Below are 16156 nucleotides of genomic sequence, written 5' to 3'. Positions count from 1 at the left end.
ACACACACACACACACACACACACACACACACACACACACACACACACATTCTCTCTCTCTCTCTCTCAATTTTAAGATGACATTTCAAATTCAGTAATAAATCAGAATATGAATTACCTTTCTCTTTTAGGTTTCAAATAAAGGAGACCGAGTAGTAGAATGTCAGTTGGAGACTCATAATCGGAAAATGGTTACATTTAAATTTGACCTAGATGGTGACAACCCTGAAGAGATAGCAACAATTATGGTATGTCTCCATTTGGAATTCCACATTTTCCCATAGTATTTAGTTTTAAGTACATGTCCTCGGTAACCATGCAGTATTTTGTCATTCACTTTCATTTTGACAATAGATTATAATTCCTGTTTTAAAACTAGCATGTCCAACCCCTGATTCTATGATTTAGAGGCAGCTTTTGTCTAAGATGTAGCTGTGTATGTACTCAGGAAAGTATTTTAAATACCAAGTACATAGTACAGCTGATGTATAGATTGAAGTCATAAAGATGAAATAGTAATTGAATGAATTGAATAGTAACGCTTAAAAATGTACTAATAAGATTGATACCCTGTTTCTTATAGGTGAACAATGACTTCATTCTAGCAATAGAGAGAGAGTCTTTTGTGGCTCAGGTGCGGGAAATTATTGAGAAAGCTGATGAAATGTTAAGTGAGGATGTCAGTGTGGAGCCTGAGGGTGACCAGGGATTGGAGAGTCTGCAAGGAAAAGATGACTATGGCTTTGCAGGTTCTCAGGTAAGTTCACCATACTATAGTTAGTTCTGTTTATCTAAGATAGTTGTCTAGTGCTTAATCTGCCAAGCAGAATATCCACTGATAAAATATTACCCTTGTGACTGAGAATGAAAGTTTATGTTCTCATCAAATGTGACAATTTGCTTTACATAATCATGGAGGTTGCATTTGAGAAGAGTTTTACTTTTGCTTATTGTAGAAATTAGAAGGAGAGTTCAAGCAACCAATTGCTGTATCTTCCATGCCACAACAAATAGGTAAGCTTTTCTTTATTTGACAAGGAGTTGTATGTGCCAATAATGAAATCTCCAGGCTTTATTCATATATAAAATATATATGAATTTCAATGATTTGTTTTGTTCAGGTGTTCCTACCAGTTCTTTAACACAAGTTGTTCATTCTGCTGGAAGACGGTTTATAGTGAGTCCTGTACCAGAAAGTAGGTTACGAGAATCAAAAGTTTTCACCAGTGAAATATCAGATCCAGGTAAGAATGATTCAGCCATGCTTTAATAAATCTTACAGCATCCGTGATATGGTAGGAGCTTGATCAAGCTATAATTCATGATCAAATAAAAAGTAGAAAATTAAAAGTAATAATAAAGTAACACAGAAGAGGGAAATAAATTATAATAGAGAGTGTTGAAATAAAATTTAGAGTTGGACATGACACATGCATATGATTTCATTGTTCAGGAGACAGAGAAGGGGGGTGATCAGGAGTTTGAGGTCAGCCTGGGTGGCTATGTTACACTCTTGTCTTCAAAAAGAAAAAAGAAAGAAAAAAAAAAAAGGAAGAAAGACAGCAGACCATAAAGGACCAGGTGTGCTAACAGTAGTGTGTTTCTATATTTAGAGATAAGTTTTTTGTTTTCAGGTTAGTCTTATGTTTGATGGTTTTTAAGATTATGTACTCATAAGCTGCCTTACTAGGTCATACTACTACTTTACTGTTTTTATTTTTGTTTTCCTTTCTAGTTGTGGCCTCTACATCTCAGGGCCCTGGAATGAACTTATCTCACTCTGCTTCATCACTCAGTCTCCAGCAGGCCTTTTCTGAACTGAAACATGGTCAGATTACTGAAGGACCCAATACAGCACCTCCAAATTTTAATCACACAGGACCAACATTTTCTCCCTTTTTGGCTAGCATTGCTGGTGTCCAAACTGTAGCAGCATCCACACCATCAGTACCAGTCCCTATAACAAGCAGCCCCCTTAATGACATTTCCACATCAGTGATGCAGTCTGAGGCTGCACTGCCCACTGAAAAAGTCGTTGCAGGAGTTACCACCAGCACAGGTGTGGTAGCTTCAGGTGGTCTTACCACATTGTCTGTGTCTGAGTCACCAACACCTTCCAGTGCAGTTTCAAGTTCTGCAGTACCTGCAGTTGTCACTGTGTCTACAACATCCCAGCCAGTTCAGGCTTCCATATCTGGGAGCATTGCTTCTAGTACAGGCAGTTTTCCTTCTGGAACATTTTCCACAACTACAGCTACTACAGTGGGTAGTGTGGTGGCCCCAAATTCTAAGCCTCCAACTGTATCACTGCAACAGGTAGCAGGTAATACTGCTGGGGTAGCCATAATGACATCAGTCTCTACTACCACTCCATTCCCAGGCACGGCTTCACAGCCATCCCTTCCACTCAGTAGCAGCACCTCTGCTCCTACTCTAGCTGAAACAGTGGTGGTTAGTGCACACTCACTAGACAAGGCATCTCACAGTAGTACAGCAGGATTGGGTTTGTCCTTTTGTGCACCGTCCTCTTCTTCCTCCTCTGGAACAGCAGTGTCTAGTTCTGTTTCTCAGCCTGGTATGGTTCATGCTTTGGTCATCCCATCAGCTATAGCTTCTACACCTGTCCTCCCCCAACCAGCAGTACCTACTTCTACACCTTTATTACCCCAAGTACCTAATATTCCACCCTTGGTACAACCTGTTGCTAATGTGCCTGCTGTACAGCAAACACTCGTTCATAGTCAGCCTCAACCAGCTTTGCTTCCCAACCAGCCTCACACACACTGTCCTGAAATGGACGCTGATAACCAATCCAAAGCTCCTGGGATCGATGATATAAAGACTCTGGAGGAAAAGCTGAGATCTCTCTTTAGTGAACACAGCTCATCTGGAACTCAGCATGCTTCTGTCTCCCTAGAGACACCTTTAGTAGTAGAGACGACTGCCACACCGGGCATCCCTACCACTGCTGTAGCACCAAGTAAACTCATGACTTCCACTACAAGTACTTGCTTGCCACCAACCAATTTACCATTAGGAGCAGCTGGCACGCCAGTTATGCCAGTGGGCACACCTGGGCAGGTTTCTACCCCAGGCACACATGCTTCAGCCCCTGTCAGCACTGCAACAGGAGCAAAACCTGGAACAACTCCCCCAAAGGCATCTTTAACTAAGACTGTGGTAAGATTCATCATAAAATGACTAAATAAATATGACTACTTTCCTTTCCTCCCCATCCCTCAGTAATTACATGTTTTCATTTGAGTCTTCCAAGTCATGAAGGTTCTTGGTATATAAACTCATCATTCAGTCTTAAAGTGACAACAGTTTTAGGATATAAGTACAGTTAACACAAGAATGTTCTCTTTGTTTGAAATGTGGCTAGATTTTTAGGTTATGTTGAGTAATTTTCTTAGAGTGTAGAATTATCAGGTAAAATAAATAATAGTCAAACAAAATACAGGTTTTCCCCTGGGTCCTATGCTTCATGTCTATTACTCCAGCACTTGAAGACAGAAGGTAGAGTTGCAAGTTCCAGGAGAGCCTGGGCACTACAATGAGTTCAAGGCCAGCCTTGACTATAGAATGAGGCTTTGTCTCAAGAAAGAAAGAAAGGAAGGAAGGAAGGAAGGAAGGAAGGAAGGAAGGAAGGAAGGAAGGAAAGAGAGAGAGAGAAAGAGAGAAAGAGAGAAAAAGAAAGAAGAAAGAAAGAGAGAGAGAAAGAAAGAAAGAAAAAGGAAAGAAAGAAAGGAAAAGAAGAGAGAAAAGAAAGAAAAGAAAGGAAGGGAGGAAGGAAAGAGAAAAGGAAGGAAGGAAGAAGAGAAAAGAAAAAAGAAAAGAAAACAAGGGCTCAGCATTTAAGAGCACATACTTCTCTTTCAGAGAACCCGTATTTGTTTCCCAGAACCCATGTGTAGGAGACTAATAACCACACCTATAGGAATCTGACCTCTTCTGGTTCTGCAGGCATCTGCATTCAGAATGCTCATACCCCCACAAAGACATACATAGATAGATATAAGTAGTTTAACAATATAAGTCTCTATTGAAAAGAAGGAAAGGTTTTTCTACTGGATTCATAGATATTAAAGAATTCTATATCCCAAAAGGGAACTAAATTTATCTACCTACAAGGGAATAATTTATCATCTTTAGTTGAAAATGAATATTCCTTATTGTAGATTCCATAAAATTTGGAGTTAATAAAAAGTTGAACTTGGGCTGGAGAGATGGCTCAGCGGTTAACCTTCTAGAGGTCCTGAGTTCAATTCTCAACAACCACATGTTGGCTCATAGCCATCTGTAATGGGATCTGATGCCCTCTTTCATTGTATTTTATTGTTTGTTTCATAGTTGTCTCATTGTAACTGTCATAATAGTATCTTTGGATATGTTGTCCTTTAAGACAGACTAAAGAGTGTAACGTAAATGATAGAAGTATGCCATAAGTAGACACATTCTAGTGTCATTCTTCAGCTTTCAAATTAATTTTCTTCTTAGTAAATATTTTTTACCAATGGTAGCTCATGCATTTGAATTTTCCTTCATTATTATAGGTGCCACCAGTGGGTCCTGAACTTTCAGCTGGTACTGTACCCTGTGAGCAGCTGCCACCTTTTCCTGGACCTTCTCTAATTCAGGTACCACTAACTTAACAAATTATTTTCTATTCCCCTGCTTTTCTTCACCAAGTTTGTGTAAATTCACCATTGCGTTATTTATTTTGGCTTCCAGCTCATTTTGGCTATGAATTAGTAATAGCATTCTTTTAAACTATATTTGACAGGCCTGCTATGGTGGCACATACCTTTAATGTTCAAGTAGGTCTGTTAGTTTCAGGCCATCCAGAGCTATATAGTGAGACCCTGCCTCAAACAAATAAGTAAATAATAAACTGTGTCTAGCTATAGTAGTTAAATGATGAGCTCTGGATTCCAATGAGACACCCTACCTCAATATATAAGGTGGAAAGCAATCAAAGAAAATACTTGATAATAACCTCAAGCTTCCACACACACAATGTATGTAAGTGCTGCCCACCACAGCACCACAGGCACACACAAATAAGATGACTATGAAAGTTTTAAAAAAAAAAAAAAAAGTAGGTTGTAGCCTATATAGCAAGACCATTCCCAGAGGGAGAAAGGTGGAAACCTCATGAGTAACTGGTACAGCTTTCCTTGGGGGCTTACAAGCTTTTCCTTATGTGTTTTACCATTTTTTTTTTCATTAGTGAAATAGTTGAAATACAGCATGGTCATACTTATAACATTTAAGTTACTATTTACTTTTCCTACTACTATTACCAATACATTTAATTGCATTCTCTTCAAGAAAGCAGTTCTGAATCCATTGTAAATATTAAACAGCTTCTGACATGAAACAGCAAATAAATTTGAAATGATATTTGTAATTCATTTTTAAATTATGTTTGGAAAAGCATGACAAATTGAACATGAAAAGCCCAGTATGCATTTATCCTTACTTATTTGATCCTGATTTTCAGTAGAACATGATAAGATAAGGAGTCTTAACTCTAACAGAAAAATACACTCTACTAGCCAAACCATAAAAAGTTGAGGAGAAAAGGATGTGTAATGATAACTCTTATAATTAGGAATGTATTCTTTTAGCCTGGTTCTTGGAAATATGTTTCCAGAGGCCTGGCACCATGTTGTGGGAGTATCACTTGAACCCAGAAATTTGAAACTAACTTGGGAAGCATAGCAAGACACAAGTCAGCCTCTAGGTTTTTGAGGGAAGGTAAAAGTGTAATGAGAAGTTACTGGATAAAAACCAGCTTACAGAAAAGAAAAACAAGGTTAGAAGCAGGATTAGAGTGTAATAAGGTACTTGAGATGTACACTAGTGGTACATAGAACCTCCTTGATGCTGTTAATGAACAAAAGAAAGTACACATCTTAAGAGCTGAAGCAAAGCCAGGCAGTGGTGGCACACGCCTTTAATCCCAGCACTTGGGAGGCAGAGGCAGGCGGATTTCTGAGTTCGAGGCCAGCCTGGTCTACAGAGTGAGTTCCAGGACAGCCAGGACTACACAGAGAAACCCTGTCTCAAGAGAAAAGAAAAAAAGAAAAAGAAAGTGGATGTATAATCTACCAGTAGATTCTGATAGACTTTCCAGGATGTATTTTCATATAGAAAACAGTAAAATCACTAACATTAAACATAGAAGATAAAATGATTCTGAAACTACAAAAGCATAAATGTACTTGAATTTCCTAAGGATTGACTGACAACGTGATAGATGATATTACTACATTACACTGATTTCATATTCAGTATTCAACAAATGTTGTTGTGATCTATAGCATCAAATGATGTATTCTATATAAATTAGTTATATATAGTGACTCTGAAGGTGCTAAACAACTTACAGTACTGTAAGTAACTGTTTTCTTTTTGCTTAGTCCCAGCAACCACTAGAAGATCTTGATGCTCAGTTGAGAAGAACACTTAGTCCAGAGACTATTACAGTGACATCTGCAGTTGGTGTAAGTTTTTAAAGCTGTGATTTAAAAAACAGAAGGAGAAAAAACCCTCTTCAAATTGTTTTCTAGCACAAACTATAATCTAGATGATTATTTCCTTAATTCCTATTCAGAGTCCTTGTCAACAAAATCACACAGATGCTTTTGTTGTGTTTTATTTATTTACATCTCAGCAAATTATATTGTAGCTCAAGGTTATCAATTTTGTGCTTTGGAAGAGGTTAAACCCCTGTGAAAATATTTTTATTAAAACTACCGTCCAGCCAGTGGTGGTCCACGCCTATCTCTGTGAGTTCAAGGCCAGCCTGGTCTACAGAGCAAGTTTCAGGACCAAGGGTACACAGAGAAACTGTCTTGACAAGAACAAAAAAATCTAATTTACAGCCAGGCAGTGATGGCACACAAGCCTTTAAATCCTAGCACTCACAAGCTAGAGGCAGGTGGATTCCTGAATTCAAGGCCAGCCTGGTCTCCAGAGCAAATTCCAAGATAGCCAGGGCTACACAGAGAAACTCTGCTTCAAAAAAAATTTTTTTTCCCCAATAAATATCTAAACTATACTGTTTAAATATCTTGTGAGAGGCACTGGAAAGATGGCTTAGCAATCAAGTACATTTGCTGCTCTTGGAGAAGACCAGAGTTCAGTTCCCGGCACCCCTACTCTAGTAGCTCACAGCTACTTGTAATTCAACCTTCAGGGAATCTAATGCAGTTTTCTGTTCCCTCCTGGCACCTGTACACATATACATAAATAAAAATAATTTTAATTTTTTTGTGTGTGTGAAAACTAAGAGAACGGGGCCAAAGAGATTCCTCGGGGGTTAAGAGCACTGACTGCTCTTCCAAAGGTCCTGAGTTTAATTCCCAGCCACATGGTGGCTGACAACCATCTGTAATGGGATGCCTTCTGGTGTGTCTGAAGACAGCTACAGTGTACTCATATGCATACAACAAATGAAATCTTTTTTAAAAAAACTAAGAGAACAGTAGAGAGTTAAGGTTCAGTGTTTTTTCCTAAAAGCTGCCTTTCTATATCAAACCTTTAGGTTGTAAAAGAAAAAAGGAGAGGGGGGGGGAAACAGTATTTCTTCATATATACTATCTTTCTCCCATTTTACATAGATGAGAGGAAAGGTTACAAAACAAAACTTGTCAGAATGATTAAAACTGAAGATTCTGTGGTATCTGTGTGTATGTGTTTTGCAGCCTTTGTCTACGGTGTCTTCAACAGCAGTTACAGAAGCAGGAACTCAGCTTCAAAAGGATGGTGAGATGCCTCCTTTTCCTTTTGTTTTATTGAACCCAGTTCTACCTGTAAATGATAATACAGTTTACTACTTAAAAGACACATTGTTGCACTTTTGACTTACATATAAGAATATTTATATGGTTTCATGACCGAAGAACATTGCAAACTAATTTCTAAAGTAGGAAATATTGGTAGACTAATGAATCTTGAATGATTATATTGGGGTGAAGAGGTACATGTAATGAGCATTGTGTGGTTTTATAAAATGAGATTCTTTGTTATTATAAAAAGTAATTTACAAGCCCAGGTGTGGTGATGTGCCCCAGCAGAGGCAAGATAATTTTGAGTGGAAGAGCAGACTGAGAAACAGAGCTAAAGCAAGCTTAGCTACGTAGCTAGCTATACACTGTCTCAAGTGTATAGCTAAGAGTAGTCAATTTACAGGTAACTATTAAGATTTGTAGCACTGACTATATAGAAGTATAGTTTATCTGGAAAAGCCTAGACATAACATTTGTTTATTGGTAAAAATTTAAGGTATTTATCAGTTTAGACATTATAATTTTTATTTTCAAAGCAATTACCTTCTGAATTGGCTCTCATTAGAAACAGTAGAAATGAATACAACAGTATAGAAAAGTCTAGAAATGAACCAAGTATAGATTTCCGATGTATTTTAGATAGCATTGAATATATACAATAAAAACTGATATTTACTTCTGGGCTGGGAATAAAATCTACAGGCACAAATCCCTGGGTTCAGACTACATCACTTAGGGGTGTGAGAATGACAGGGTGTGCCAAATAAAAGAAATACAAGTACTAGGTCTAATCCCAGAACTCAGAACTAAGGCAGGAGGATTGCCATGAGTTGCAAGCCAGTATTGGATACAGTGTCAGACCTTGTCTAAGAAACAAAACAGTGAAGGGAAGTGTGTAAAATCTGAAAAGATGGCTTTTTAAACCAGTAAAGTTTGTTTGTTGGAGACAGGGTCTCTACATAGCCCTGACTATCCTGGAACTCACTATGTAGACAAAGCTGGCCTCAACTCACAGAGATCCTCCTGCCTCTGCCTCCACTGCTAGGGATTAAAGGTGTGCAGTATCACACATGGCAAAATAGGAAATTTTGATAAATGGTTTGGTCAACTATGTAGTCATCTGTATAATGCCAAGATGAACAGTAGTTTAGACCAAGGTAAAATTCTAAATAAATCACAGATGAAACATCATAAAATATTGTAAAAATGATAAAATTATATGTATGAAAGTACCATAAGAGCCGGGTGGTGGTGGCACACACCTTTAATCCCAGCACTTGGGAGGCAGAGGCAGGCGGATTTCTGAGTTCGAGGCTAGCCTGGTCTACAGAGTGAGTTCCAGGACAGCCAGGACTACACAGAGAAACCCTGTCTCGAAAAACCACAAAAAAAAAAAAAAAAAGTACCGTAAGCCTATTTTTTTATATAGTTAAGGCACACTAAAAATAATAAAGCCTCCTGAACTAATTAAGCATAATATTTATCTTCTCCCCCTCCCCTCCCACCCCCAAATATCTAGAGCAGAGGCTAGGACCATTTGGGGCTTTTTGTTTGTTTTTTGTTTTGTTTTTTTGTTTTTGTTTTTTAGAAAGGGTCCCATGTACCCTGCAACTTACTGTGTAGCTAAAGATTACCTTGAACTCCTGATTCTCATGCTTTACATTCTGAGTATTAGAATTGTTGATGTGTGCTACCATGCCCGACTCAAACTTTTTTGTAAAGGCCAGATGCTGAGATTATGGCTTTTAAAGTCACACAGTCTCTGTTAAGTCTTCTGTTATACCTAGACTTCCAGCAACTATTAATAGTAAGTGGATGAGTGTGGATGTGTGCAAAATAAATGTATTTCTAAAAATGGTCAAAACCAAAATTTGTCCCACTAGTCGCAGATTATACTAATACAGTGAAACAGGTTACTAATAAGTTTGGTGCACAACCCAGAGTAGGCAGTAGTAGTCTTTTAGACTAAAATTTAAAAAAAAAAAAAAGAAAAAAAGGAAAGTTTTTTTTTTTTAAGGGGGTTATTGAGACAGGGTTTCTCTGTACATCCCTGTAACTTGGTCTATGGACCACGCTGGCCTTGAGCTGAAATCTACCTGCTTCTGTCTCCCAAGTGCTGGGATTAAAGGCATGCACTATGAAAATACATAATAACAAAAATATAAAACAAAGTTATAAGCTGTTGGATTTCTCAGCCTCATGGAAAAAGCCTCTGGCAATTGGGTTAGTATCTATCAAAGTTGTAGTGTGTAGATCTAAAAAAGACTATTTCTCAGACAAGGTGATGGTTGCATAGGCAGAAGCTAAGCCTGTCAACTTGAGTTTAAGACTCACAAGCTCAGAAAAGGGAACCAACTGCCACAAGTTGACATCCTGACCTCCACACACATTCTGGAGAACACAAGTGTGCACACATGTACACATACAAAATAAATAAATGTAATTTTCTTTGTGTGTACATGTGTGTGTGTGTTTAAAGACAAAAAACTGGTGTTGCCTAGTGATTCGGCTCAAGGTTTAATGCCACACACGCCTGGCAGCCTTCTTTCTGGTACCAGGATCTGCCCTGTGTAGAGAACTAAGTCCTGAAAGTTGTCCTCTGCCACGTGTTGTTGTACATGCAAGCATGCTCACATACGCAGGTCACAAAAAAACCATAGCAATAATGAAACATTTAAAAACAATGTTGTGTAAATGATTGCACACTTGTAATTTTGTACATACTTGGGAAACTGACACAGAAAGATAAGTTTGTTGTCTAAGGGTAGGAAAGGAATCTTTAATGTCACATTACTGGTGAAATTGAAAAAAAAACAAAAAACAAACAAGTAAACAAAAACCTAAAAAGAGATGTTAATTTGCTTTTGTCTTCCTGTTTCTTGTTTCTGTCTCTCAAGGCACAGAAGGTCATGTCACAGCAACTAGTTCAGGAGCTGGTGTTGTTAAGATGGGGCGATTTCAGGTAAGATGATCATTTTCTTTGCCTCTTTTGGGGGGGACAGGGTATACAATAAAAAATGACCAGCCAAACTTGGTGGCATGGGCCATGATTCTAGATACTTGGTTGAGAACTTGAGCAGGAGGGCCATCAGTCCAGAGCATCCCTGGGATTACAGAGTAAGTTCAAGACTTTTAACTTAGTAAGATCTTTTCTTAAAATAAAAAGTAAAAAGAAGACTAGGATATACTATACTCAGTACTAGGATACTTAAGTAGCATATTCAAGACCCTCAATTCAATCTCCACCAAAAAGAGAAAAAAAAAAAAAATATATATATATATATATACATACATACATACATATACATATATGTATATATATATTGCGTATATATATACATATATACAATATGTATATATATACAATATGTGTATATATACACAATATATACATATATGTATGTATATGTGTGTGTGTGTGTATATATATATATATATTTGGGACATAATTATGAATCTAGTGATGTATTTTATATACCATTTTATAGCTCTTTTGTTTACCTCTCACAAACCATTACTACTAATTAAAGAAAATGCAAGTTTGTATTTTCTTTGACCTACCCCTTAATAGCTGGCTACAGCTTCTCTATACGATCTTTTCTAGATCCCTTTTTCCAGTAGCCATTTGGTTTACATAGACATTCTTTTGTTCCTTGTTATTGTAGTTTTCCAACACACTAAGGAAAGTAATAGCAAACATCTAAAAGTACCTTCCATATTTAGGATAATTTTCTTAGGATTCAGCCCTCAAGTGAAGTCAGCCTCAAGTGATACAACATCCTACTTCCCAACTGTTCCCAGCCAGTGAGAAAATTTGGCCCTGACTACATATAAAACCATTTTAACAACCACTTTAATTATTTTTGGGGATAGTCCTTGGAGTTGGACATGATAGGTGATTTTTTTTTTAATTATTCACAGAAGTTCTAAGAGTTTAGAATAGACTGGGTTTATGTGATGAACAAGCCATGGCATGGATGATCTTACTATTGATTCTAGCATGTGAAATTTGTTGGCTATAATCTATTCATAAGAAACATTCAAGATCCTATATCCTATTATTTGTAATTTGACTGAGACATGAATTTGTGTAATGTCACATGAGAGGTAAAAATGAATCATATAGTCAGCAACCACTGAGACTATACATCTCAGTACTGATGTAATGTTCTCTGTAATAGGTGTCCACTTTACTTCACAATGATCAAAGAGACTGAGAGAAGAAATTCCACAAGTTCACTGGAAAATAAATTGATCCTCCTTTCTCCTTCATCCCCTGCCCCTCCTGGCCTCCTTCCCCTCTTTAAGCTAAGCTTTCCAGCTTAGACTATATATATGAGGATGGTTTTGAATTTCTTTCTGATCATCCTGATACCACCTCCAAAGTGTGCTGGGATTACAGGCATGCACCGCCATCCCTGGTTTACTTAGTCCTGAAGATTTCTCCCAAGGGCCTCATTCATACTAAGCAAGCATTTGGGTAACTGGGCTACATCACCAGCAGATTTTTCTACTTGTCCATGCTAAAAATGGAAGATCGGCTTCGGCCTTCTCTCCCTCCCTCCCTCCCTCCTTCCCTCCCTTCCTCCCTCCCTCCCTCCCTCCCTCCCTCCTTCTTCTTCTTCTTCTTCTTCTTCCTCTCTCTCTCTCTCACTTTCGTTTCTTTGGCTTTGGGGTTTTTGTTTTTGTTGTTTGTTCATTTTGTTTTTGAGAAAAGTTTCATTATGAATAGCCTTGGCTGGCTTGGAACTTTCTATATAGGCCACATTGGACTTAAACTTTAAGGAGATCTGCCTGCCTCTACCTCTGGAATGCTAGGATTAAAGGTGTGCACCACCACCCCAGCCAGGGACATCATTTTTTAATTTTTTAACTTCATTCTTTTTTTTTTTTCCACCAGGTTTCAGTTACAGTGGATGATGCCCAGAAAGAGCGTAAAAATAGGTCAGAAGATACAAAGTCGGTTCATTTTGAATCTAGCACATCAGAATCATCAGTTCTTTCAAGTAGTAGTCCAGAGAGTACCCTGGTAAAGCCAGAGCCTAATGGAATTACTATTTCTGGCATCTCCTTAGATGTGCCAGACAGCACCCACAAAACACCTACCCCAGAAGCAAAGTCAGAAGCAGGGCAGCCTACCAAGGTTGGACGTTTTCAGGTGACAACTACAGCCAGCAAAGTGGGTCGTTTCTCTGTTTCAAGAACTGAAGACAAGGTCACAGAGCTCAAAAAAGAGGGGCCAGTGACCTCTCCTCCTTTCAGAGATTCAGAACAAACTGTTATTCCTGCTGTGATACCAAAGAAGGAGAAGCCTGAGCTGACAGAACCTTCCCATCTGAATGGGCCATCTTCAGACCTGGAGGCTGGCTTTCTAAGTAGGGGTACAGAGGATGGCTCAGGTAGTCCACACTCTCCCCCTCACCTGTGTTCAAAGAGCCTTCCCATCCAGAATCTAAGTCAAAGCCTTAGTAATTCATTCAACTCCTCTTACATGAGTAGTGACAATGAGTCCGACATTGAAGATGAAGACTTAAGGTTAGAACTGCGACGACTACGAGAAAAGTAAGTAATTTTTTTCATGTAAAATAGTGTTAATATCTCACCTGGTATTAATAGCTTTTTAAGACAGATGCCAATTTCACATCCCTTTTGAACAGAAAGTGATACACAAAAGCTAAAATTACCAGATACATCATTCATGGGGTTGTCCTCTACTCATCAGCACCCATGGCATTTCTCCTTTTGGAATCTCTTCAACACTTCTATATTATTAAATTATTATTGATTATGGCACCTTTAAAGAAAGTTGTTTATATGTATAAGTGTTTTGCCTGCATATATGTATATGCATCATGTGCATGCCTGGTGCCCGTGGAGGACAAAAGACAATATTATTCTCTGATGTAGAGCTACAGATGGTTGTTGGCTGTGATGTGGGTGCTGCCAACTGAACCCAGGTCCTCTACAAGAATAGAATGTGCTCTTAACTGCTGAACCATCTCTCTAGCTCTGTTAATAACTAACAACTCTGTGTGTGTGTGTCTGTGTCTGTGTCTGTGTCTGTGTCTGTCTGTCAAGACAGGGTTTCTCTGTATAGCCCTGGCTGTCCTGGAACTCACTCTGTAGACCAGGCTGGCCTTGAACTCAGAAATCCACACGCCTCTGCCTTCCAAGTGCTGGCATTAAAGGCATGCGCCACTACTGCCCGGCTATAACTAACAACTCTTGGTTGTTTGCTAGTCTATAACATGAATCTAATAATAGCACTACAATATGTAATTGTAATCAGTTTTGCTAATTATCACTTGGATCACAGTAGCATTTTTACCTACCCCTTTTTTCTGTAGCATGCTGAACACTTGAATGCAGATTTAAGAATATGTTTTAACTCTTACTTCAGCAGTGATGGTTATATAATTATCTATGTTTGGTTATCTTTTGTAGACATCTTAAAGAGATTCAGGACCTGCAGAGTCGCCAGAAGCATGAGATTGAATCTTTGTATACTAAACTGGGCAAGGTTCCCCCTGCTGTTATTATTCCCCCAGCTGCTCCTCTGTCAGGGAGAAGAAGGAGACCTACTAAAAGCAAAGGCAGCAAGTCTAGTCGCAGCAGCTCATTGGGCAATAAAAGCCCACAGCTTTCAGGTATAAAGCCTTGGGCTCTCAAGTCAGTCATCTCATATTTCTGTATTCCACCATGTGTGTAACTACTAAACATGGGTTAACTTCTATTACATTGTAAGGTGTTTGGCTTTCTAATATTCTTTCTTCTTTGACTTTTCTATCTCTGGTATATTTGGAACCTCGGTTGACACTATAGAAGTCGGCTTTTTTTTTTTTAATGTAATTAGTGTTACTATCTTACTTACAATCTTTGTTTATGATTATTCTTCGGGATAAACATTTAGTTCTGTCAATCCATATGATGCAATATTTGATCAGACCCTTACGCATTCTCTGTGTAGTAAACTAAAGATTCCTTTTTTTTTTTAATTTATGTATTTTTATTCCATGTGCATTCGTGTTTTGCCTGCATATATGTCTATGTAGGTTATCAGATCTCCTGGAACTGGAGTTAAAAATGGTTGTGAGTGGCCCTGTGGGTGCTGGGAGTTGAACCCAGGTCCTCTGGAAGAGCAGGCAATGTTCCTAACCACTGGGCCATTTCTCTCACCTCATGATTCTTTTTCTTTCTTTCTTTTTTCTTTTTTTTTTTAAAGATGTATTTATTTATATGAGTACACTGTAGATTTTTTCAGACACACCAGAAGAGGGCATCAGATCCTATTATAGATGGTTGTAAGTCACCATATGGTTGCTGAGAATTGAACTCAGGACCTCTGGAAGAGCAATCAGTGCTCTTAACCTCTGAGCCATCTCTCCTGCCCCTCTTTCTTTTTAAAATGTCTGTGAATTGACCATAATTGCATAAACTTAATGTAGCTGTCAGAGACTTGGGTGTGCCTACATGGCAATACCCTAAATGAAGTTTTGTATCTCATGTATCTGTCTTAGGATAAAGATCTTGATGGTGACTCTAATCAAAGATATGAAATCATAACTTTTCATAATAGAATATGCCTGTTTTAATAGGATAGAAAGTCTTGTCCTTGTTAAAATTGTATAGTATGTGACAGCTAATTGATTTCAAAGTTAAAAGAGGGCTAAAAGTTGGTTGATTTCGCATTTGTTTTCTCAGTCCAGTTGAAGTATGGAAAGCAGGCATTTGCAAATTTTTACCTGCTCTCTACTAGCTAGAAACTTTAGTTATTCAGACCTTTTCTTGTGTACTTGACCAATTTATCCAAGTTTATATTAATAGAGATGTGTCTTTATAGGAGAGTGGCTAATTCAGACTCAGATTCTGGATTTGACATAATTTTTAGTGCATTTCTATTTAGTAATTTGGAAACCAAGAAATTATGGTCAGTTGACGTAACTCATAACTTCTGACCGTTATTTTTGATTCTTTTTCTTTTATCCAAAAAGAGTTTTAAGTACTGACTAGTCAGTGGTTACCTACATCATCATTCAACACTTTCTTTGTATCTTTTTTCTTAAGCATTGTTTTACATTTATGAGTGTTTTGCTTGCGTGTTTTTGTCTGTTCACCACATGTATAAATTGTCTTAGGAGTTCAGAAGAGGGTGTTGGATCCCCTGGAACTGAAATTACAGACAGCTGTAAGCTGCTGTGTGGGTTCTTGGAATCTAAGCTGGCTCCTTTGCAAGAGCTGCTAGTGCTCTTAAGCACTGAGCCATCTCTCCAGCTCCTTTATATCTTATATATATATCCAGCTCCTTTATACCTTATATATATATCCAGCTCCTTTATATCTTATATATATATCCAGCT

At 38.1% G+C, this 16156-nt stretch overlaps 1 protein-coding gene across 6 annotated transcripts in view; it reads left to right on the top strand.

The window, feature by feature from the left end:
* Wnk1 (WNK lysine deficient protein kinase 1) overlaps positions 1 to 16156 on the top strand; it is a 131744-nt gene that overhangs the window by 105714 nt on the left and 9874 nt on the right. For all 6 annotated transcript variants that reach the window (XM_028761044.1, XM_028761045.1, XM_028761040.1 and 3 more), the window contains 11 exons: positions 132 to 248; positions 584 to 757; positions 957 to 1014; positions 1122 to 1244; positions 1736 to 3180; positions 4557 to 4640; positions 6429 to 6512; positions 7716 to 7776; positions 10697 to 10761; positions 12700 to 13361; positions 14244 to 14446. In XM_028761044.1, the coding sequence (XP_028616877.1) occupies positions 132 to 248; positions 584 to 757; positions 957 to 1014; positions 1122 to 1244; positions 1736 to 3180; positions 4557 to 4640; positions 6429 to 6512; positions 7716 to 7776; positions 10697 to 10761; positions 12700 to 13361; positions 14244 to 14446 (3076 nt within the window). The remainder of the gene's footprint in view (positions 1 to 131; positions 249 to 583; positions 758 to 956; positions 1015 to 1121; positions 1245 to 1735; positions 3181 to 4556; positions 4641 to 6428; positions 6513 to 7715; positions 7777 to 10696; positions 10762 to 12699; positions 13362 to 14243; positions 14447 to 16156) is intronic.

This window comes from Grammomys surdaster, unplaced genomic scaffold (assembly GCF_004785775.1).
Source record: "Grammomys surdaster isolate TR1022 unplaced genomic scaffold, NIH_TR_1.0 126660, whole genome shotgun sequence".
Lineage (NCBI taxonomy): Eukaryota > Metazoa > Chordata > Mammalia > Rodentia > Muridae > Grammomys > Grammomys surdaster.
Note: the sequence above shows the minus strand (reverse complement) of the source record. Positions and strands in the feature narration are given on the sequence as shown.